This window comes from Symphalangus syndactylus, chromosome 1, assembly GCF_028878055.3.
Source record: "Symphalangus syndactylus isolate Jambi chromosome 1, NHGRI_mSymSyn1-v2.1_pri, whole genome shotgun sequence".
NCBI classification, from domain to species: Eukaryota; Metazoa; Chordata; class Mammalia; order Primates; family Hylobatidae; genus Symphalangus; species Symphalangus syndactylus.
Window position 1 is genome coordinate 122,916,919 of NC_072423.2, and position 22,721 is coordinate 122,939,639.

The 22,721-nt window shown below is 54.0% G+C and overlaps 1 protein-coding gene across 3 annotated transcripts; it reads left to right on the forward strand.

Moving 5' to 3' along the window:
* The first annotated feature begins 25 nt into the window (after positions 1–25).
* PLCD1 (phospholipase C delta 1) lies at positions 26–22,547 on the forward strand. 3 transcript variants are annotated; one of them, XM_055283019.2, is made up of 15 exons: positions 26–217; positions 9,369–9,533; positions 13,015–13,243; positions 18,387–18,516; positions 18,615–18,846; positions 19,494–19,695; positions 19,782–19,926; positions 20,004–20,153; positions 20,246–20,404; positions 20,626–20,785; positions 20,899–21,015; positions 21,419–21,597; positions 21,686–21,818; positions 21,890–22,039; positions 22,181–22,547. In XM_055283019.2, exons 1-15 carry the CDS (start codon positions 184–186, stop codon positions 22,264–22,266), a joined length of 2,271 nt encoding a protein of 756 aa, XP_055138994.1. In that variant the 5' UTR covers positions 26–183; the 3' UTR covers positions 22,267–22,547. The 3 variants fall into 3 exon arrangements, with proteins under 3 accessions (XP_055138994.1, XP_055138976.1, XP_055138984.1); XM_055283001.2 differs by lacking the exon at positions 26–217 and adding an exon at positions 5,067–5,395; XM_055283009.2 differs by lacking the exon at positions 26–217 and adding an exon at positions 5,067–5,395 and having other exon boundaries at positions 9,369–9,500.
* The last annotated feature ends 174 nt before the right edge of the window (positions 22,548–22,721 follow it).

The following is a 22,721-nucleotide window of genomic DNA, read 5'->3' on the forward strand; positions in this document are numbered from 1 at the left end:
GGCTCAGGGGGCGGAGGCGCAGGCCGGCGGGGGCGGGGCGGTGTCCCAGGACCACCCCCGGCCTCCTCCCACCGCGATCCATTCAGGTCCCTCCACCGCACTCCGCTCGGACCCCAGGCCGCCGGTGCTGTCGCCACTCACGTGAGTCCCGCGGTGCCCCTCCCGCCGCGCCGCCCGTCGGGCATGGACTCGGGCCGGGACTTCCTGACCCTGCACGGTGAGTGCCCGGCCCGCGCGAGCGGGAGACCCTGCAGGGGCGGACGCCTGGAAAGCCGTTCCGGGCCCTGGACAGGGAGCCCCCAGCTCCTTCGGCCGCCTCCACACCATCCCGGGCCCGCCTCTCTGCCCCTTCGCCGGACTGGGATAATCTCAGCCTGCCGCTCCCTGGGTGGGACTGCCGGGCACGACCCTGGGCGTTTCCAGGCTTGTCCGAGATCTAGCCCCGGGGGTGGGCGGGCCGTACGGGTCTGAAGACTTCCCTCCTCCTCGCGGACCCCCTTGTCCTGGTCACGAAAGTCTGGGCTCCACGATCCCGCTCGCACGGACGGGCGGAGAAGGAAGGAAACAGCATCCAAGAACGACCAAATTCTCCTTGCCCCATCCGGGCCGCCCCAGAGGCTCCCCAAAGCCTGGGCGTGCCTGGACCGCGTCAGGCCGCGCGGGTGTGGCGGAGTAGGGGCTAAGGGGGTGGGGAGAGGAGGTGTGCAAGGTTAACCGTGGTCGGGCCGTGCAGCCTTAACTGCCCAGGGCAGAATAGTCAGCAATGCTCAGGCTGAGAGAAGCAGCCCGATCCCCTCATCTGCGACCCTCCTCGGGGGACAGGGCCAGGTCTCAGCTGGAGCTGCCTGCTCCATCCTTTGTCCAGAGGAGCTTTGTTTCCTCCGACATGAGCCAGCTCTTTGCCCTTTCGCTGTCCCTCCAGCAGCGAGGGGAGCCTGGGCTCCCGAATGCAGATCTGGAGGCCTTCTGAGAGGCGGGAGGTTGGGGAGGGTAACTTTGACTGGGCCCCTCTTTGCTCCAGGACAGGCACTCACCCACCCTTGGTGGGGGCTTGCCCTCCTGCCCCTCCAGATCACTTGCCAGCTCAGCAAACCCTGCTCCTTTCATACCAATCACTGCTTTACTGTATATCCCTCTCTTTTTTAGTACCCTTGGCGTTGGAGACTTTAGTGGCCACCACCCCATCCATCTAAACTGTTCATGGACATAATAGATGGGAAAGAGAAGGGCAGAGTCCTCTAGCCTTCCACTAGAGTCCCCCTGGAATTTAGAGGGACTTAGAGATGTTTCCATCAGCCAGCCTCCAGTCTATCTAGTGTTCTCCAGTTGGCACAGACCTGGTCCTCCTGGCCCAGAGAGACCTTGCTCTGTGCCCAGAGCTGTTGCTTTTACACCAATAGCCTAGGCTCTTTAAGCCACCTTGTCTAGATGAGTCATGGAGTCCCTGCCCCTTCCAGTGCTCACTCTTCTTTCTTCAGGCCAGAGGTGTCTTTCGTGCGCCTGCCAGACTAGCAAGAAGGGAGGCTGGGCAGCTGAGAAGACACAGTGGAGACCTCTGCTTTCTCTGACACAGCGTCATTCCTTGGCTCCTGTTGGAACAGGCTTCATCCTCAGTGTCTGTGCCTTTGTCCAGTTTCTCTCCTGAGGCAGCCTTGGTATCATTCCCATGGAGGAAGACACATGGAGGCTCAGTCAGGACCTCCCAGACCTGTGGCATAGGCTTGGCTGCCCTGGCCCACCCCATTTGAGACCAGCCTCCCAAATGCCTAACTCAGTCCAGCCTTTCCTGAAGGGTTGACCTGAACACTGTGACCCCAAGCTGTTTTCCCTGAAGGCCCTGACACTTCTAGCTCATCACCCAAAATTACCTCAACTGCCTTCTGTCCACACTGTAAACCAGATGGGGAAATAAGAACATGTCAAGGAGAATTGTTGGTGGGAGGGGGTGATCACTGTGCCCTGTGCTGTTCCAGGTTGTCTACACTTGCGTTGGAGAGTCTGCATCCGTTTCACAGTGTGGGTGCCCCAGCACTAGATGTGCTGCAGGACCACACTCTCTGGCTTAGGGCTCCACACTCTCTGGAAGGAGCCCAGAGGGACTCCTTCTATTGGCCTGGAGAGCTACGCGGCTCACCTAGATGTGCCATGTCCCTTCTGTCCTCACCCTGTATGCATGCAGAAGTAATGTAGTTTACTGGCATAGATTCTGAAAGCAAAGTACCTGAGTTCAAGTCTTGGCTTTCTCGTCTCAGACGAATCCCTTGACTTCTCTGTGTGTCAGTTTCCTCATCTGTAAAATGGGGGATAATACCATCTACCTCATAGGGTTGCAATGAAGATTGAATGAGATAATACCTACACAGCAGTTAGAACAGTGCCTGGTACCCAGTGAGTACTATGTTCCTGCAGGAGGCCCCCTCCCCAAATTTCTATGCCCTATGAGTTGCCATCTATAGTTCTTTGGGAGATGATGGGGGCATCATAGGGTAGTTCCTAGTCATGGAAAATAGGGCCAGAACTAGATTCAAGAGCGAGCCAGCCAGCTCTTTCTAGTGCCTCTGAAGCCCTCAGACTGATGCGACAGCCTCCATCCTCCTTCCTTCACCTTACTTCCTCCACTCTTTTTATTCTGGCTATGCCTGGACTGGCTTCTCTAGCAGGTCCCCCAATGTGCCCTAAAGGACATCACCTCCCAGGGCCCTCCCCTCACTGAACACCCCCCACATACACGCTAACTTTTCCTACACCCAATCCCTTTTGCCCCCACCCCTGCAAGAGGTGCCGTTTGTAAAAATAGAAAATAGAGGGGCCTCATCTTGGCCCCAGGAGACCTGGGCTCCAGTCCTAGCTTTGCTTCTACTTACTGTGGGCCTGAGAATCATCCATGGGATAGCAATACATATTTCACAGTGGGTGTTGTGAACATAAACGCCAATGGGCATAGAAATTCTAGGTTGCCCCAAAAACCAGTCCTCCAAGAGATGATGATTCCAGAGCTCTTAGCAAGTTAGGGTGGCCAGCTCCTCACTCACCTATGTTCCAAAGCAGTCTGTCCCTGCGCTTCCAGGCCTATGCTACACAGGCACACACTGATCCACACCAATCTTAACTTTTTGTGCCACAGACCACTTTGGCAGTCAGGTGAAGCCTGTAGACCCCTTCTCAGGATCATGTTTTTATTTATTTATTTATTTATTTATTTATGAGACAGAATCTCACTGTCGCCCAGGCTGGAGTGCAGTTTGCGCCATCTCGGCTTACTGCAACCTCCACCTCCCGGGTTCAAGGGATTGTCTTGCCTCAGCCTCCCAAGTAGCTGGGATTACAGGCGCCGGCTGCCACGCCCGGCTAATTTTTGTATTTTTAGCAGAGACGGGGTTTCTCCATGTTGGCCAGGCTGGTCTAGAACTCCTGACCTTAAGTGATCCTCCTACCTTGGCCTCCCAAAGTGCTGGGATTACAGGTGTGAGCCACTGCGCCCGGCCAGGATCATGTTTTTAAATACAGAAAATAAAATACATAAGAATTCAAAGGAAGCCAATTATTTTGAGATGTTATTCTATCTACAGGTTCTTGAGGGGTCTTTGGTCTGGTTAAGAACCCCTGCGCAGTTTCTCCATAACACAGGCTCCCTTTGCACTTTGCTTCCCCTCTCCAAAGAAGAATAGCTTTTCCGTGTTCATATTTCAGCTCATCTACCTTGTCCATCTACTCACCTTGCTCATGATTTATTCTTTCTGGTATGACCTTAGGCAAGTTACTCTGCGCTTCAGTTTCTTGTTATTACTGCTGTGCTTGTCTGTGCCAATAACTGGCTTTGCCAGTGACTCACTGTCAATGCTGGTGACTGGAGCTGCAGTGAAGCGAACTGGGGGAACTATTCAGAGGCTGAGAGTAAAAGAGTGAGTCAGGCCTCTGGGTGGTGTCCTGACCTTGGCACAGAGTAGGGGCTCAATAAATAATTACTGGGTGAATGAAAGGGAAGTTGTGATGTACATGAAAGGACCCAGTGTTCCCGAGCATATTGGCCGCAAAGTTTTGTGCAAAGTTACAGTCGTTCTCATGTATTCATGAAAGCCAGCCTGGGTTAATAGGCTCATTTTAAGATCAGGATTTTTTCAAGAATTTCGTTTGCATCCGGTACCTTGGGGATTATCACTTTGGTGGTCAAACCGAGAGAAGCAAACAGGCCCACCTGAGGTTCACAAATGAGGCAACAGCAAGCTGAGTCGCAATGAATTAGTTGAGCAATTGAAGTAAAATACTTGGTGGGGGCTCGGTGTCTGGCCCAGGCTCCATCCCCGGTCCCGCCTGGCCTCGCCCCACTCAGGTCCCCGCTAGACTGCCGCCCACCTCCCACTGGGACTCCCCTCAGCTCTTCTCCCCAGACTCACCCCTTCGGTTCTGCGCCAGCCTCCAAGGTGGCGTTAGAATTCGCCGCTCAGGCTCCTCGGTCAGACTCCGCCCACACTGCCTCCCGGGCCCTGGCTCCGCCCCCGCACCGCCTCCAAAGCCGAGGGCCCGCCCCTCCTCGCCTGGACACCGCCCTTCCAGTGTGGGATCCTCGCAGGCTCGCCTCCTGGGCTCCGGCCCTGCCCCCGAGCTGCTTCCTGGGTATGGCTCTGCCTCCACGTCGCCTCTGGAGCAGAGGCTCCCGGCCTGACCTCCGCCTCTGGGCCTGGCCCCTCCCTCGCCGCGCTGCCTTGGCTCTGGCCCCGCCCCCAGGCTTCGACACAGATTTGCTTCCTGGGTTATGGATTTGTCCCACTCCGCCTCCGCGGGGCCCGGCACCTCCTCGGCCCCGCCTCCTGGGTTCTGGATCCACCCCCTGTCCCCACCCACGCCTCGACACCGCTCTCGCCCCATCTCCAGGGGGCATTGGTCCCACCCCTCTTGGATGGCCTAGCCTTTTGGTGTCTGACACCGCCCTCCCTTAGCCCAGATTTTCTTCTCGTCCCGCCTCTTGTGTTCTGACTCCCCCCACTCACTTACTTTGCCTCGGTTTCGCTCTCGCCTCACCTTCAGGGGGTATAGGTCCCGCCGCCGTGGACTAGGTCCGCCTTCTAGGGTCTGACTACCCCCTCAACCCAGATTTCCCTCTCGTCCCGTCCCTCCGAAGTGTGCCCCTCCTCTCGAACTCTAGCTCCTCCCACCCATTCCTGGGCTCCGCCCCTGCTCCCCTCCAAGGGCGCCAGTTCCGCCCCCTGGACCAGAGCAGTGGGTGTTGTTAGCATAAAACACTGGAGGTGGCACTGTCCCGGACCCGGCTCCGCGCAGGCAGGGGCACTGTGGAGGGCCATGCAGTGCCTGGGGATCCGGAGCCGGAGCCGCTCCAGGGAGCTCTACCTGCAGGAGCAGAGCCTTAAGGTGGCGGCGCTCAATGGACGGAGGCTGGGTAAGGGGCGCAGAGAGATCTGCGGGGAATGGGAAGGCAGATGGAGCAGGACGCTGACCACTTGTCCCTTAACTCGGGGCCATTTGCCCTGGAGCCTTTAATTGGACATGTTTAGTACTTCTGTGAGTGTGTGGCCCACTGTGGGGCAGTGTTCGCAGTGGTAGCACGTCGGGGTGAGTACTAGGGTGATTAGTTACCCCTTCTCATTATTTAACTCAGCCCTTCCAAAGCTCCCCATCCCTTGTCACCCGACGCCCTCCTGTTTACAAATTTCTGAGGCACCGTGTATGTGGCCTGGTCTGTGTAACCAATGAGGTGATCTGCAAGAGTTTGTGCTTCAATATGATCCTGTGCAAAAGTGTGCCTGTATGTGATGAGTGTGACAGTGGTGATCTAGTATGGGACCCAGTGCCGACTGAGTAGTTCTGTCATGCCTGCGGTCTGTGGTGGGGCCACTGTACAGTGTGTAATGATGGTGATGGTGTGTAATGTTGTGAAACAAAGTGTGTGACATTGTGGCACTGAGGGTGGCTGCTTGTAACCCAGTGTGACAGCGTGTGATCTGTTGTGATACTCTTCAACTGAGTGTGACTGTGTAACCAATGTGACAGTGGGTGACCTAGGGTGACTGAGTGGTTCTGTCATTCCATTATGGTGTGTGCGTTACATGGATTTTCTGATGTTCTTACTCTGTGGCAGTATGTCCCTTCACAGTGGCTGCGTAAAGTTTCATAGCGCTGACCCTGTGGGTAAGCTACCTGCTTCTGAGTCCTGACTCCACCATGCAACTTCCTTGAGCCTCAATTTCCTCTTGTGTAAAATGGGAATAATGACAGTGCCTTCCTCGGAGGGTTATTGAGAGAATTAAGTGCATGTGCTAAGAACGGTATCTTATTTAAATATTAACTATCATTATGGGAGCCTCTATCATCATCATCATGATGTTCTGGCACTATATGTTGTGTGGCTATGCATGACTAAGTGTGACACTGTGCAACTCCCTGTGACAGTGTGTAATTTTGGGGGGCAGTGTGTCATTGTGTGTGGCTCATTGTCTCTTTGAGCTTGTGTGAGTGGTGGTCTAGTGTGTGACTGTGTATTTGTGTGGCCATATCTGTGTAGCCGTGTATCGCTGTGGGTCCCAGGCCCAGTGTGTCTTCATAACGCATCACCCTAGGACTCCTGGCACCTTCCTCAGCTTCCCACTGGCACCTGCAACACCCTGTATGCCCCACTGCATGGCCATCTCACTGTGCACAGCTAGCCTGGGCAGGCTGCAAGGTCAACCCAGGGTCAGCTCAAAGGCCCCTCGCCACCACCCTCCCACAGGAGGAGAAGCTATTAGATTGATGCAAAATGCAAAAGTAATCACAGTTTTTGCTATTGAAAGTTTTTGCTATTACTTTCGATAGCAAAAACCGCGATTACTTTTGCACCAAACTAATATTATGACTGGGTTGAGTAGGGCTGGGTGAGGGGTGCCACAGACTTTCTGGGTGCTAAGGGAGCAAGGGTGGTGGGGCAGGCAGTCCAGAAGCTTCGGAAACAGAAGGGCCCCAAATGAGGCTAAGAGATGAGGGCACCTGCCCAGGTTTCCTAATGGTCCAGAGGGCTGTGCCTATCACCTTTCTGGAATTATCACCCTGGAACTGATGTCCACCTTTTAGAAACCATTGTTGGCAGCTGGGGGTTTATCTCTGCCTGACTGTAGATAGGGCCACAGCCTGGCTCCGCGACAGGATGAGCATGTCATCTCTTCGTGGTGTTTTCCAGAACAGGAGGGTGGTGCTCAACTTCTGCTTCCTGGCTCCCAGCTCCGTCCCCATACGTGCTGTCGGCAGTGGCTTGCCCTGATGTATGCCCAGCTTGTGGGGTGGGGTGCTGGCAGAGGGTAAGGAGATGTCTCTCTCAGCTTTAGAGGGACATCAGCCTTAGAAGGGATAGTGGAATTCCCCACCGGAGGCCGGAGGTCCTCTGGCAGCCTGGGAACTCCCTTCTGCCTCCTCTTGTCTCAGGCTCCTCAGACACAGCCAGTAGTTGGGAATATTCTATCAGAGCTCCCTTCTTTTCCACTGGGACTCCCCTTGGGCTAAGAGGGAGCTGCTAACGCTAAGGCAGAACAGCTCATCAAGTGGGTGGACAGACCTGGGAGAAAGGTGGAGAAAGGTGGAGGAAGGTCACATCAGACTGTCACCCCTGAGGAGGCCCAGGGATGCCTCCCCCACACTGTTCTTAGCCCAGTGCTGATGGGGGAACAAAAGCAGAGAGAGGGAAGGGAGTTGCCTAAAGCTATATGGAGTGAATGTTAGCGCTGGCCTCTGTCCTGACTGGAAGCAGGAGACTGGGGAGGATAGAGAGTGTGTGAGCGATTGAAGCCTGGGGAAGTGGTCCAGAGGGTTCTGTGAGCCCTGAAGATATGTGGGACAGACTGGCTGGGGGAGGGGGCATGGATAAAATGGGAGAGGCCATCTGTTGTTGGGGATCTGGGCTCAGAAAAGAAAAGGCCTGTGGCTTCATGAGGGCTTCCCCACATAGGCTTAGGCTCAAGACCCTCAGACTAGACCCTTGAAGTCCCTGAGGCTGCCACTGTGCTGGAGCAGCAGGACAGAGATTGCTGATGGGCCACATAGTTCTGGGGAGAGAAGTGAAGTGGCCGATTGGCTCTCAATAGAGCTGGCTGCTGGACTATACGTGGCTAGGGTGATACACGCACACATAGGCCCTTATAGATGTTTCTATATTATACCAGTGGGTTACTAAGGGTTGGGGTCACTTTTATCAACTTTATCAGTTGGTGCAGGACCTGCTGGGTGGTGAAGGCTCTGATGTCCTTTTGGTGCCTCCTGTCTGGGCCTGGTAGGACTGAGGGCATCGCATCTTTGGGAGCCCACACCTCTGAGAGCAGCAAAAGAGTGGGGCAGGACTGGGGCAAGCAGCCAGGTTCCTCTCTGTGGGCTCTGGGACAGGACCTGCTCAGCTTCGGAAAGGGATGCACTGTGCCTTAAAGCTGCTGTATCCTGAGGGGTCCCAGACCCTGGGCACTCTGAGATGGGGCTGGGGCAGCGAGGGACAGGGCCATCCCAGCAGGCCAAACAGAGGCTACAGTGGACTCATCTGTCTCTTCTTGGGGCAAGGATCAGAGATCCACTCATGTGGGCTCAAGTCAGAGGTGGGTGGGACAGCAAGGGTAAGGGTGGCAGAGATGGGCACAGGGGTCCCACAGCAACCACAATGTTGATACCAAGAACCCCAACTGCCACTATCTCAGGGCCTGCACAGATTCAGGCATCATCTCATTGAACCTAGAACTTCCCTTTGAGGTGGTTGCTGTTATTATCTCCATTTCATAGACAGGAAAGCAGAGGCCCAGCAGCATGAAGTCCCTTGCCCAGGTCACACAGCTTGTTAGGAAGGGCACCTGAACCTAGGCACAAATGATTCTGGAGCTATTGGAGTTGGGACGTTGTTTGGCTCCATGACGCTCTGGGGTCCATTTCCCTCTGCGTCTGTCGCCCTTTTGTCTCCCTGCTTTGCCTAACCTTTTGATCCCAGCTTCCTTCACTTCACTCTAAGTGTGACCAGGAGGGGCTCACCTAATCTTTCAAAACCATCTTTCAGAACATTTCTTAGGGGCCTGGTCCTCTAGGAACCAGGGGTTCTTGAATTAGCTGCCTTTCTTTTGTTCATTCAGCTGTGGGTGGCACGTCACAATGTGTAAGTATGGTCTTGGGTGGGCAGGTGTCCCGTTTGCATGGTCACCTTAGCTGGCAATCAGGGATGACTTCCTGGAGGAGGGCAGGCTCTGGGAGCAGGTTGGAGCATGGGTGGAGGAGGGAGGAGTAAACAGAGCTGAGGATGAGGCTGGTGAAAAGTGGGCTCTGAGAGGGTCCAGAGGTGGGCATGGCCAGTGTGGGGCCTAGGGCATCAGGGAAACTAGTGGAGAAGGTGGCATCTTACTGGCTTTGATCCCCAGGCCTACAGGATGATGAGGATCTACAGGCCCTACTGAAGGGCAGCCAGCTCCTGAAGGTGAAGTCCAGCTCATGGAGGAGAGAGCGCTTCTACAAGTTGCAGGAGGACTGCAAGACCATCTGGCAGGAGTCCCGCAAGGTCATGCGGACCCCGGAGTCCCAGCTGTGTGAGTGCCCTGGGGTCACAGGGGAGGGAACAGAGTGTGGAATCTGCTCAGGGCTGGGTAAATATAAAGGTCAGTCATGGATCAAAACCACAGATGGGGAAACTGAGGCCTGGCCTGGTGGGGCATAGGTCATTTATACAACCTGGGCTGGCAATGGGGAAACTGAGGCTGGCCGGGGTTGGGGAGTGGGGCCAGTTAAATTGCCTGTCGGGAAATTGAAGCCTAGCCTGGGCTGGAGAGGGCAGTCATGGAACGAGGACCACAGATGGAGATGGCAAAGCTTTTGAGGGATGGGGATACTTAACCATGACCACAGATGGGTACAGCCAGGCTCAGAAGCAGGGAGGGAGTTGGACGGTGGCCCAAGGTCCAGGCAGATAAGGTACTTCTGGGGTTGAGTGGCCAGGTGGGAGCTGGGGCTGCAGGAGGCAGCTCCTCCCTGGTACTGCAGCCACAGGAGGGCTGTTACGGCAGAGCAGGACTGGGACACACAGACAGAGGCCACTGCTGGGGAGCCCTTATGGGTCTGAGGGCGTTCTGGAAGCTTCTAAAAAGGCCAAGGAACCCACGTCTCAGGCCACAAATGGAGAGAGCCTCCTGCAAGGCCTTAGGGAGAAGAAAGCTCTGCTCACTTCACTCAATTCTCTCCCTTTAAGGGAGAGAATTCCCTAAAGATCCTGTAAAGTGAGATGTCTCCCTCTATGCCTTTACTTGGAGGGGAAATTTTAGACCGATGCTGTACAGTTGAACAATGAGGAAAATGTTCTGTATCTGCACTGTCCAGCATGGGAGCCACTAGCCACTTGTGGCTATTGATGGAGACCTCGAAATGTGGCTAGTGTGACTGCCGAACTGAATTCTCAATCTTATTTAATTTTAACTAATTTATATTTAAATAGCCCCAGGTGGCTAGTGGCTGCTAAATTGGACAGTGTGTATAGATCATTGCAGCCTGGGTTTCACATAGCCAGACCCCTGGAGATCCCTCGCCCATTCTCCTGCCATTGGCTGAGGTGTGGGTGGGGAGATGGGGGCAGGTCTACGGGGAGTGAGACTGGACATGGGTGATAAGCCCAGGTAGGAGGAGAGCATAAGGAAAGGGAGGATCAGCCCACCGAGGGTGCCCCAGGAGGGTGCCTTTCACCCAGGAAGGGTCTGCCTTGCCTCAGGACACTGGACAGGACCCTGAGAAGGTATGGCCTGCCAGCCTGTGGCCAGTGGAGGGGCTGAAGGTAAGGCAGGACGGGAGCAGGGCCAGTTGCAGAGAGCCGGCTGGGTCCTTGGGGCTGTGAGCCATGGAAGATTTCTGAGCAGGGCAGGGCGGAGCAGGGTCTGACGGGTAGGGGCTCCAGAACATTCTGAGGAAACGACACGGAGCCCCGGCTCAGCCTGCGGCCACACAGTGCAGGAGTGACCGCCTGACCTTTTCTCTGTCTGTGGCGCCAGACAGCCTCCTTCATGGGCTCTTGCCCTGATATGGGATTTCCTGTTAGAGGCCGGTGGGTGGGAGCACAGTGAGAATGGGGATCTCACACTCTGAGCCCTGGGGATTCCTTGGAGCCCACCTACCTACTGATACATATGGATGACTCCCAGTGTGTGCCTAGCTCTTGGGAAGCGTGAGGGGGGAGATAGAGGAGTGGAAGACCCAGGCCTTTCCCCGCAGGAACCACATTTGAGCTGGTGAGAGGAGGACCTTGTATTGGGACAGCTGTGAGCAGATGGGCAGGAAGGGCATTGCAGGCAGGAGGCCCAGTGTGAGCCAAGGTGCAGGGTGAGGAGGAGGAACAGGCATGAATGGGAGGCTGAGGGACTGCATCCTGCCAGGAGGAGGGGCTGCAGGGAGCCAGGTCCAGGGTCGGGGAGCCAGGTGTGCGCAGGTATGGAGCAAGGCCTGAGGGGGCTTTCTGCCGGTCAGACGCCTGAGACGGGTCTCATGCTGAGCCTGCTTTGTTGGCTGCCTCCCTTCTCTGGGTGAGCGGTGAGACTGTTGTCTTCAATTGCTCTTTAACCTGGGAAACAGAGGCCAGGTGAGGGAGGCCTGGAATAGCCTCCCCTTCTGCCCAGTTTTCTTTGGCTCTGCTTCCTGCTTTTTAAGTCTCCCCAATCCTGCCACTACTACCTACCCCCATGACTCTGGTTCCCAGAGGCCAAAGGTGTTATCAGCAGTGAAGGCATCTGGACTTTATCTCTATGTGGGTGAGGGCACTGGCCTTGGGGGGTCCCATGGCTCAGGCTTCCTGTTTTCATTCCTGACCCAGGCAGCTGCAGCTGTACCCTGTGTGCGGCCGTGTGGGTCACCAGGGGCTGCAGGCAGAGGGATTAAGCAGTGCTATCCTCTGTCCCCCACATGTGTCCCACTTCTCAAAGCCTGCAGCCCAGGCTGGCACATGTTACATCTGTGGGCCCTGCAGGTGGCTAGGAGGCCCCTGGGCACTCAGAGTGGGTGGGCACAGGGAGGGACAGGTGGACTTCAGCTAGAACCATCTAGGAGCCAGGACAGATGGATGAGGATGGCTCAGGATGGAGGTATGGCAGGGGCAGAGCCTGGATCCTGCTGCTGGGAGGCACAGCATAAGCCTGACTGGAAGAACTGACTCCTGGCCAGGCCATGGAGGGCACATTGGAAGTGGGGGTAGACAGGGCCTGCCATCTCCCTGAAGCTTGGAAGGCTGGGCTGTGATGGGAGGGCCCTCCCCTTGGCTCCCCTAAGGGCAGAATGATGTAATCTCTCAGACCCCTGCAGGGGACCCTCCAGTTTGCCTCTGGGGACTGGGGAAGGCAGAGTCTTCCTGTACCCCCTGCCAAGGGGCTCCCTGAAGTCAGGACACACACAGCTGCACACAGGGCATGACCCTGTCTCCTCTCCCATGCAGGGCTTCTCCTTCTGTCTTCAGCCCTCTGCCCATAGGCCCCAGGGCTGGGGCTAACTGAAGGTGGTTCCAGTCTCTTGAATGTTCAGGAGAGGGGCTGGGTGGCTCTTGTGGCTTTATCGGGTCAGGACAGACCCAAAGTCCAATACAGTCAGAAGGGTGCATGGACCTTCTCTGTCATGGGCCCCGCACTCCAGAGTGGTCTGTCCGCATCTCTAAGAGCCTTGCCCTGCCCCAGTCCTCTCCCTGGGGCCCTGCGCCCCCCATCACCAAGAGAGCAGGCCTGGGGTCCCAGGTGCCCTTTCTGCCCTAAAGTCTGTCTTTCTGTCACTCTCTGTCTCTCCCTGTGCGTCTCCACTGTGCCTGCAATGACTGTGTCTCATGCTGTGTCTCCCCCCCTCAGTTTCTGTCTTCCTTTCTCCTTTTTGTCCCCCACTTGTCCGACCTCCTGCCCCTCTCCTTTCCTTCTGGACTCAAGGCCTGAGCTCCGGCCCTGGCTCTGTGTCTCCAAGCCATGCCTCTCTCTACTGTGGCCTTGGCCATGTCAGGGTCAGGGACTGACCTCACAGCATTCTCTCCCTCTCTCCTCCACCATCCCCCTCTCGCAGTCTCCATCGAGGACATTCAGGAGGTGCGAATGGGGCACCGCACAGAGGGTCTGGAGAAGTTCGCCCGTGATGTGCCCGAGGACCGCTGCTTCTCCATTGTCTTCAAGGACCAGCGCAATACGCTAGACCTCATCGCCCCATCGCCAGCTGATGCCCAGCACTGGGTGCTGGGGCTGCGCAAGATCGTCCACCACTCAGGCTCCATGGACCAGCGGCAGAAGCTACAGCAGTATCCTTTTGGTGGCAGTGGGTCCAGGCCTGGCTTGTGGACACTGGCTGTGGTTATCCCCAGGGCAACCTGGGTATGGAAGCTGGTTTAGGTACTTTGGGCTGCCATAACAAAATATAGACTAGGTGGCTTAAACAGCATAATTTATTTTCTCACAGTGTGGAGGCTGGAAGTCTAAGGTCAGGGTGCCAGTATGGTCAGAGCCTGGTGAGGGCTCTCTCCTTTACTGGCAGATGACTGTCTTCTTGCTGTGTCCTCACATGGTGGGGAGAGAGAGACTAGGTTCTCTGCCATCTCTTCTTGTAAGGGCACTAATCCCAACGGGGGTGCCCCACCCTCATGACCTCATCTCAACCAAGTTATCTTCCAAAGGCCTTGTCTCCAAATATCATCACGTTGGGCATTAGGGCTTCAACATATACATTTTGTCGAGTTGGGGGGTGGGGTATACAATTCAGAAGGGAAGGAGGGAAGGTATATGAAGCCCTTTTCAGAGGTACAGAGCCCAAATAGCTCTGCTGCTCCCTGATACTCCCTGTGTCCCCATCTGTCACCAGCATGGAGATGGGGGTCTGGGGAGCCTGAGGGGAGCAGCCTGCTGCAACGGGAGACCAGTCTTGGATGTTTTAATCATGTTTTCTAGAGTTACTACACGATTTCCCTTTGGGAGTTGGGAGGCCATGGTACCCTCCTGTGCCATTCTTTGGGGAATGATCAAGTTCCCCTGGGTCTGGTGCATAGGCCAGCCTGTGGGCTCAAAACAAATTAACTTCAACATTTAGTTACACAATGACACACTGGTTTATGATTCGAAGTGGTCAGGCTTCTGGCGTGTATGGATTAGGGTGGAGCCAGCTCTCTCCATTTTTTATGGCAGCTTTATTGAGGTATAATTCACATACCATATAATTAACCCTTTTAAAGTGTTGAACCTGATTCAGTGCTTTTTAGTATATTCACAGAATTGTGCGGCCATCATCACAATCAATTTTAGCACATTTCCATCACCCCAGAAAGAAACCCTGTACCCCTTAGCAGTCACTCCCCATTTCACCTCAACCCCCAGCCCTAGACAGCCACTAATCTACTTTCTGCCTCTATACACTTTCCTGTTCTGGGCATGTTACAGGAATGGAATCATGGAGTCTTTTGTGACTGGCTTCTTTCATTTAGCATGGTGTTTGCAATGTTCATCCATGTTGTAGCCTGTGTCAGTATTCATTCCTTCCAATTGTCTAGTAATAAGCTATTGTATGGATAGACCACATTTATCTCTTCACCAGGTGATGGACATTTAGATTGTTTCCACTTTGGGGCTTTTATAAAGAATGCTGATATTAACATTCATGTATCAGTTTTGGTGTGTATATATGTTTTCATTTCTCTTGGAGTAGAATCGCTGGGTCATATGGTAACTATGTTTAACCTTTTGAGAAACTGCCAAACTGTTTTCCAAACAGGCTGCATCAATTTACATTCCCACCAGCAGTATACGAGGGTTTCAGTTTTCCATGTTCTTGACAACACTACATCTGTCTTGATTATAGACACCCTGTGGGTATGAAGTGGTATCTCATTGTGATTTTGATTTGCATTTCCCTAATGATTGGTGATATTGAGCATTTTTCCATGTACGTTTATATATCTTCTTTGGAGAAATATCTTTTCAGGTCCTTTGCCCATTTTTTGGATCATTTGTCTTTTTATTATTGAGTTGTAAGAGCTCTTTATATATTCTAGATACAAGTCTTTTATGAGATTTATGCTTGCAAATAATTTCTCCATTCTGTGGGTTGTCTTTTCTCTTTCTTGATGGTTTTTTTTAGGCTAGAAAAGTGAAACAGTGAGAGTGGAGAAGGAACAAAGAAATCTGGAACTGCTTGTGATCAATTAGTTGTAAACACCCCTGCACTCAGATCAGCCTCTTGATATTCTTTGAAGCACAAAAGATTTTGGTTTTGATGAAGTGTAATTCATATACTTTATTTCTTTTGTTATTTATGTTTTTTTGGCATCATATTCACGAAGGCTTTGCCTAATCCAAAGTTCTGGGATTAGAGCAGTGAGCCACTGTGCCGGGCCTGAATTCTCAATTTTATTCTGTTTGTCTATATGTCTGTCCTTGCACCACTACCACAATGTTTTGGTTTCTGTAACTTTGTAGTAAGTTTTGAAATAAGGAAATGTGAGTTCTCTAAATTTCTTTTTTTTTTTTTTTTTTTTCAGTATTGCTTTAGCTATTCTGGGTCCCTTGAGTTTCTATACGAATTTTAGGATTAGCCTGTCAATTTCTGCAAAGAAACCAGCAAGATTTTGATAGGGATTATATTGAATGTATAGATCAATTTGGAGCATATTCCCAGTATAATAATGTCAAGTCTTCTGATCCATGAACATGTAATTCTTTCCATTTATTTATGTCTTCTTTCATTTTTTTCAGCAGTGCCTTTTGGTTTTCCAGGTTTTGCACTTAAACAATTTCTTTAAAAGCATTTTATTCACTTTGCTGCTACTGTAAATGGAAATGTTTTCTTAATTTCACTTTCAAATTTTTCATTGCTGGTGTATATCCACTCCTTAGGGGACACATTTTGAGCCATGTTAATTTCCTTTTCTGTGTGCTTTTGAGCATTTGGAAGACTTTTAAGTGTTATTTCTCAATGGCACATCTGCCTGATTCTGAGCTTTTTAAAAAGCCCCATTCTATGGCATTTTTGTCATAATCCCACCTTTGGCAGAGCCTTGACCTTGGACAATCTCATGCCCTCTGCAGAGTCCTGCTGCCTAGACCTTAAGATCATAAAGCCATTCTAATTTATAGTGCATACACTCAGTGGAACATTATACAGTCATTAAAGCTGTTTATGGAGACTACACTGACACAGGGAAATAATTATGATATAATGTTACACAGAAAACGGACTACAAATGTATGATTTCCATTATTTTTGGCAGATGCATCATTAGGAAAATTAAAATCCGGGCTGGGTGCAGTGGCTCACGCCTGTAATCCCAGCACTTTGGGAGGCCAAGGCGGGTGGATCACAAGGTCAGGAGATCGAGACCATCCTGGCTAACACGGTGAAACCCCATCTCTACTAAAAAATACAAAAAATTAGCCAGGCGTGGTGGCGGGCACCTGCAGTCCCAGCTACTTGGGAGGCTGAGGCAGGAGAATGGCGTGATCCCGGGAGGCGGAGCTTGCAGTGAGCCAAGATCGCGCCACTGCACTTCAGCCTGGGTGACAAAGCGAGACTCCGTCTCAGAAAAAAAAAAAAAAAAAGGAAAAGAAAATTAAAATCCAGAAAGGCTGGGCTTGGTGGCTCATACCTCTAGTCCTAGCACTTTGGGAGGCTAAGGCAAGTGGATCGCTTGAGCTCAGGAGTTCGAGACTAGTCTGGGCAACGTGGCAAAACCCCATCTATACAAAAAATACAAAAATTAGCCAGGCATGCACCTGTAGTTCCAGCTACTTAGCAGACTGAAGTGGGAGGATTGTTTGAGGCTGCAGTGGGCCATAATCATGCCACTGCACTCAAGCCTGGGCAACAGAGCGAGACCCTGTCTCAAAAAAACAAATAAATAAATAAATTGCAGAAAAAAGTGTTAGGAGGGAAATGCAAATATCAGAAGCTTCTGGAGGAGGTAGGTAGATCTTTAAAACTTCATTATAGGCCGGGTGTGGTGGCTCATACCTGTAATCCCCGCACTTTGGGAGGCCAAGGCGGGTGGATCACTTGAGGTGAGGAGTTCAAGACCAGCCTGGCCAACATGCTGAAACCCCGTCTCAACTAAAAATACAAAAATTAGATGGGCATGGTAGCATACACCTGTAATCCCAGCTCCTCAGGAGGCTAGGGCAGGAGAATTGCTTGAACCCAGGGGGCAGAGGTTGCAGTGAGCCGAGATCGTACCAGTGTACTCTAGCCTGGGCAACCGAGCAAGACTCAGTCTCCAAAAAAAAAAACAAAAAACAAAAAACTTCATTCTAACTTATATACGTTTTCCAAATTGTATATATATGGGTATAGATGTGGAAAAGAATAATTATGACAGAAAGCCAGGTGAAAAAAATTAAGTTTAGGATGGTCCAGCCAAGCACGAGATTTGTGTGCTGAAAGCTATTCAGCAGGTGGAATATCTATTTCTTTAGTGTTGGATATTTATTATTGTATATTATATGTTGAAAACCAGTCCAGACGGCTCATATCTGTAATCCCAGCACTTTGGGAGGCCAAAGCAGGAGGATTGCTTGGGCCTAGGAGTTTGAGACTAGCCTGGGCAACATAGGGAGACCCTGTCTCTACCAAAAAAAAAAGCCAGGCGTGGTGGTGCGGTGCACAACTGTAGTGGGAGAATCACTTGAGCCTGAGAGGTCAAGGCTGCAATGAGCTGTGATTGTGCCACTGCACTCCAACCTGGGTGACAGAGTGAGATCTTGTCAAAAAAAAAAAAAAAAAAAGAAAAAGAAAAGGAAAATCAGAAGGATATACTTTGGAATGTTAATAGTATTTATCCCTAGGTGATAGACTATGGGAGATTTGTTTGCTTGTTTACTTTTCTGCATTTTCTAAATTGTCTACAGTGGGCCCTTTTGTTTTAGTAAGAAAAGAAATGTTTTAAAAAATTTGAGGCCGGGCGTGGTGGCTCACGCCTGTAATCCCAGCACTTTGGAAGGCCGAGGCAGGCGGATCACGAGGTCAGGAGATCGAGACCATCCTGGCTAACACGGTGAAACCCCATCTCTACTAAAAATACAAAAAATTAGCTGGGCGCTGTGGCGGGCGCCTGTAGTCCCAGCTACTTGGGAGGCTGAGGCAGGAGAAGGGCGTGAAGCCGGGAGGCGGAGCTTGCAGTGAGCCGAGATAGTGCCACTGTACTCCAGCCTAGGGGAAAGAGCGAGACTCGGTCTCAAAAAAAAAAAAAAAAATTTGAAAGGTTTGAAAACCAGCAAATAGAAAAAGATCCCTTAATGGGATGTAACATTTTCCTCTGAAGAGGCCACTGAAACGTGGATGTGTAGTAAGTCGGGCCTCTGCAGGGAGCTGTGGCTATAGTGGCTTCAGCTGGAGCCATCCATGGCTCTGGCTGGGACCTTGGTGGGTTCCAGGGTTCCTGGGTTCTGTCCTTACTTCTTGCCCAGCTGGATTCACTCCTGCTTGCGAAAAGCTGACAAAAACAAGGACAACAAGATGAGCTTCAAGGAGCTGCAGAACTTCCTGAAGGAGCTCAACATCCAGGTGGACGACAGCTATGCCCGGAAGATCTTCAGGGTGAGGCAGGAAGTGGGGGCTGGGGCTTCCTGTCCATGGGGCCCTTGACCCCGGCCCAAGGCCTGCTCTGAGCCCACTCGGCTGTCCTGGCTCTGCAGGAGTGTGACCACTCCCAGACAGACTCCCTGGAGGACGAGGAGATTGAGGCCTTCTACAAGATGCTGACCCAGCGGGTGGAGATCGACCGCACCTTCGCCGAGGCCGCGGGCTCAGGGGAGACTCTGTCGGTGGATCAGTTAGTGACGTTCCTGCAGCACCAGCAGCGGGAGGAGGCGGCGGGGCCTGCGCTGGCCCTCTCCCTCATTGAGCGCTACGAGCCCAGTGAGACTGGTGAGAGCCTGACCAGGGCCTGCCACCTGCAGTCGCAGGACCGCACTGGGCTGGGAGACCCCTGGGGAGACTGCAGCCAGAAAGAAGGGAGCCGGAGGGAAGGGGCTGCCTCAGCCAGCCCCGGGGCCCTGCTCCTCACTTTCCGGTCCTACGAAAGCCGGCAGATGAGAGACAGGGCTCCGGCATCCCTGCCCTTCTCTGGTCCTGTTTCCCTCTTGGCACCTCCTTCAGGGGGCTTTGAGGACCCCTTCTTCAAGAAACGAGAGATGGCTGAAAAGCAGATGCTACTCCTGCTTCTTTTTTTGTCTCATTCTTGGCCCAGCTTTGAGATGTGATAGAGCAGAGAAGATGGGGCCCTGCTCTGGAGGGGGCTCCAGTCTGGAGGTACAGAGAATGGGGAGATGACACCCTGTCGTCAGGGGTCTTAGAGTGTGCAGACAGGGGAGGAGGAGGAGACAGGGCCCCACTCTGGAGTAGCCACAGTCTGGTCGAGAACCTCAGACTTATCCTAATTCCAAGAGCTCTGGAAGACTGGCTCAGGACAGGCAGGCAAGCGGGTTCAGAGGGCTCCTCTGTCCGGATGGGTGGGCAGCCAGGAGCACCTGCTGGAGGCTGGCTCTGACAGGCAGTGGCCTCCTCCCTCCCAGCCAAGACGCAGCGGCAGATGACCAAGGATGGCTTCCTCATGTACTTACTGTCGGCCGACGGCAGCGCCTTCAGCCTGGCACACCGCCGCGTCTACCAGGACATGGGCCAGCCGCTCAGCCACTACCTGGTGTCCTCTTCGCACAACACCTACCTGCTGGAGGACCAGCTCACCGGGCCCAGCAGCACTGAGGCCTACATCCGGTGCTGTCCAGGGAAGCCTTGGGGCGGGAGTCTGGGTGGGACCCGGGACAGGACCTGGAGGGTCCTAGCCACCACCCTCCCCGCAGGGCACTGTGCAAAGGCTGCCGATGCCTGGAGCTTGACTGCTGGGACGGGCCCAACCAGGAACCGATCATCTACCACGGCTATACTTTCACTTCCAAGATCCTCTTCTGCGATGTGCTCAGGGCCATCCGGGACTACGCCTTCAAGGTGGGCGTGCCCCTGGCAGGTGAGGAGTGGGATGCTAGGGGTGGCCCACCACTCCTAATGTGCCCTTGGGCCTCCAGGCGTCCCCCTACCCTGTCATCCTGTCCCTGGAGAACCACTGCACACTGGAGCAGCAGCGCGTGATGGCGCAGCACCTGCATGCCATCCTGGGCCCCATGCTGTTGAACCGACCACTGGATGGGGTCACCAACAGCCTGCCCTCCCCTGAGGTGTGTGGTGGGGATGGGGGATCCCTGGGGGAGGGTGGGGAGCCTGGCCTGGGGGCTAGGTGTGTCTTGACCAGTTGCCCCTTCCCACCTAGCAACTGAAGGGGAAGATCCTGCTGAAGGGGAAGAAGCTCGGGGGGCTCCTGCCCCCTGGAGGGGAGGGTGGCCCTGAGGCCACTGTGGTGTCAGACGAAGATGAGGCTGCTGAGATGGAGGATGAAGCAGTGAGGAGCCGTGTGCAGCACAAGCCCAAGGTTTGAGGGGGAGCTGTGGGGTGGGGCAGCCCGGGCCTTCCCCATCCCCTCACCCCTGGGAGGTCTGCCTTGTCTCAGTTCTGTGTGGCTGCCACTCAGACCCTCTGCCCTGCTCTCTCTGTCTGTCTCCCTCTGTCTCTCCGCACCTGGGTTTCTGGCTTTCTCAGTGCCTACCCTGCCCCAACCACTGACTCTAACCCGGGCCTCCCCGTGGCCCCCAGGAGGACAAGCTCAGGCTAGCACAGGAGCTCTCTGACATGGTCATTTACTGCAAGAGTGTCCACTTTGGGGGCTTCTCCAGTCCTGGCACCCCTGGACAGGCCTTCTACGAGATGGCGTCCTTCTCTGAGAACCGTGCCCTTCGACTGCTCCAAGAATCAGGTGAGGCCTGGCTCCCCACCACTCCCCTGCTCTGTTAGAGAGAGAATTGGCAGGGCCGGGCTTGGGCCTCACCAGGAGGCCTCCACTGCTGACTCAACCACACTTCCCCTCAGGAAATGGCTTTGTCCGCCACAACGTGGGGCACCTGAGCAGAATCTACCCGGCTGGATGGAGAACAGACTCCTCCAACTACAGCCCCGTGGAGATGTGGAATGGGGGCTGCCAGATCGGTATGGGCTGGCCGGGGCTAGAGGAGGCCTGGAGGAGGGTTTCAGTCCCAAGGCCGGGGGCCTGGAGCCTCGAAGGCCATGCAGTGGAGCTCTGAGGACCCAAGCAGGGTCAAATGCAGGGGCTTGTGGAGCTGGTAATATCAGTCTGGAAATGTCTGCCCACCAGCATGTCAGTGTCTGAAACCTCATTAGCACACTAGTCCTTTGAATTCTGACACCAGGAATGGAAGGTGTGGTTAGCATGGTGGGTCATTGAGGGTGGCAGGAGGGCAGCAGGCATTGGAGTGATGCTGGGCCCTGCTAACTCACCATGTGACCCTAGGCCTCAGTGTACCCTGAGCAGGCTGTGCTCTAGGGCCCCAGGGCCAGCCCACAGCCTGCGACTGCTCTGTCCTGCCTATAGTGGCCCTGAATTTCCAGACACCTGGGCCAGAGATGGACGTGTACCAGGGCCGCTTCCAGGACAACGGGGCCTGTGGGTACGTGCTGAAGCCCGCCTTCCTGCGAGACCCCAACGCCACCTTTAACCCCCGCGCCCTGGCTCAGGGGCCCTGGTGGGCACGGAAGCGGCTCAACATCAGGGTACGCCAGACCTAGGAGGGACAGGTGCCCACGGACCTCCCTTCCCCGCTACCACTCCTGAACCCCATTGTCCTCTGCCTTTCCTTAGGTCATTTCGGGGCAGCAGCTGCCAAAAGTCAACAAGAATAAGAATTCAATTGTGGACCCCAAAGTGACAGTGGAGATCCACGGCGTGAGCCGGGACATGGCCAGCCGCCAGACTGCTGTCATCACCAACAATGGTAGGTGCTGGGCCCGGGCTGGGATACTAGGGCTGGTGTCCATGCTGTTGATATGGTGCCTGTCCCCCCAGGTTTCAACCCATGGTGGGACACGGAGTTTGCGTTTGAGGTAGTTGTGCCTGACCTTGCCCTCGTCCGCTTCTTGGTGGAAGATTATGATGCCTCCTCCAAGAATGACTTCATTGGCCAGAGTACCATCCCCTTGAACAGCCTCAAGCAAGGTGAGTGTCAAGAGAAGGGGATGGCCAGGGTGGTGGGAAGCAGGGCCTCGTGTCTCTTGGGCTGGGGCTGGCTGTCCCTTGAAGCATCCCCCGAGTGACCAGAACTCCCTCTGTGTTCCTTCCTGCCGGTCCACCCACCAGGATACCGCCATGTCCACCTCTTGTCTAAGAATGGGGACCAGCATCCATCAGCCACCCTCTTTGTGAAGATCTCCCTCCAGGACTAGGCTGGAGGAAGCCAGTGGGGTTCCCCCTGAGTAGGCTGGGCCCTCTGTCCACACGTGGGGACAGGGCTGGTGTGGCTGCTCCCAGCCTCTTGCTCAGAGCTAGGCCCCCAAACTGCCTTCAGCTCTAACATAGTGTCTGCTGCTGCCTGCCTCCCTGGGGCCCAGGAGCTAGCCCAGTCCCTAGAGCTGTCCTTCATTCCGTTAGGAACAACACTGCAGCCCTCTCCACCCTCTGGCCAGCCGGTGGTCAAGGGTTTTTATAAAAATCACGGTAAGATTAAGCCTTGTGGTCTCTACCTGGATGCCAGAAAAATCCCCTGTGAAGCGTGTGTGTGTGTGTGTGTGTGTGTGTGTGTGTGTGTGTGTGTGTGTCCCCATGTCCTAGAGTGCTGGAGCCCCAGCACCTCACTCTCCACCTTCCTTGCACATAGTTGAGTAGGGCAGGGGTATCTGGA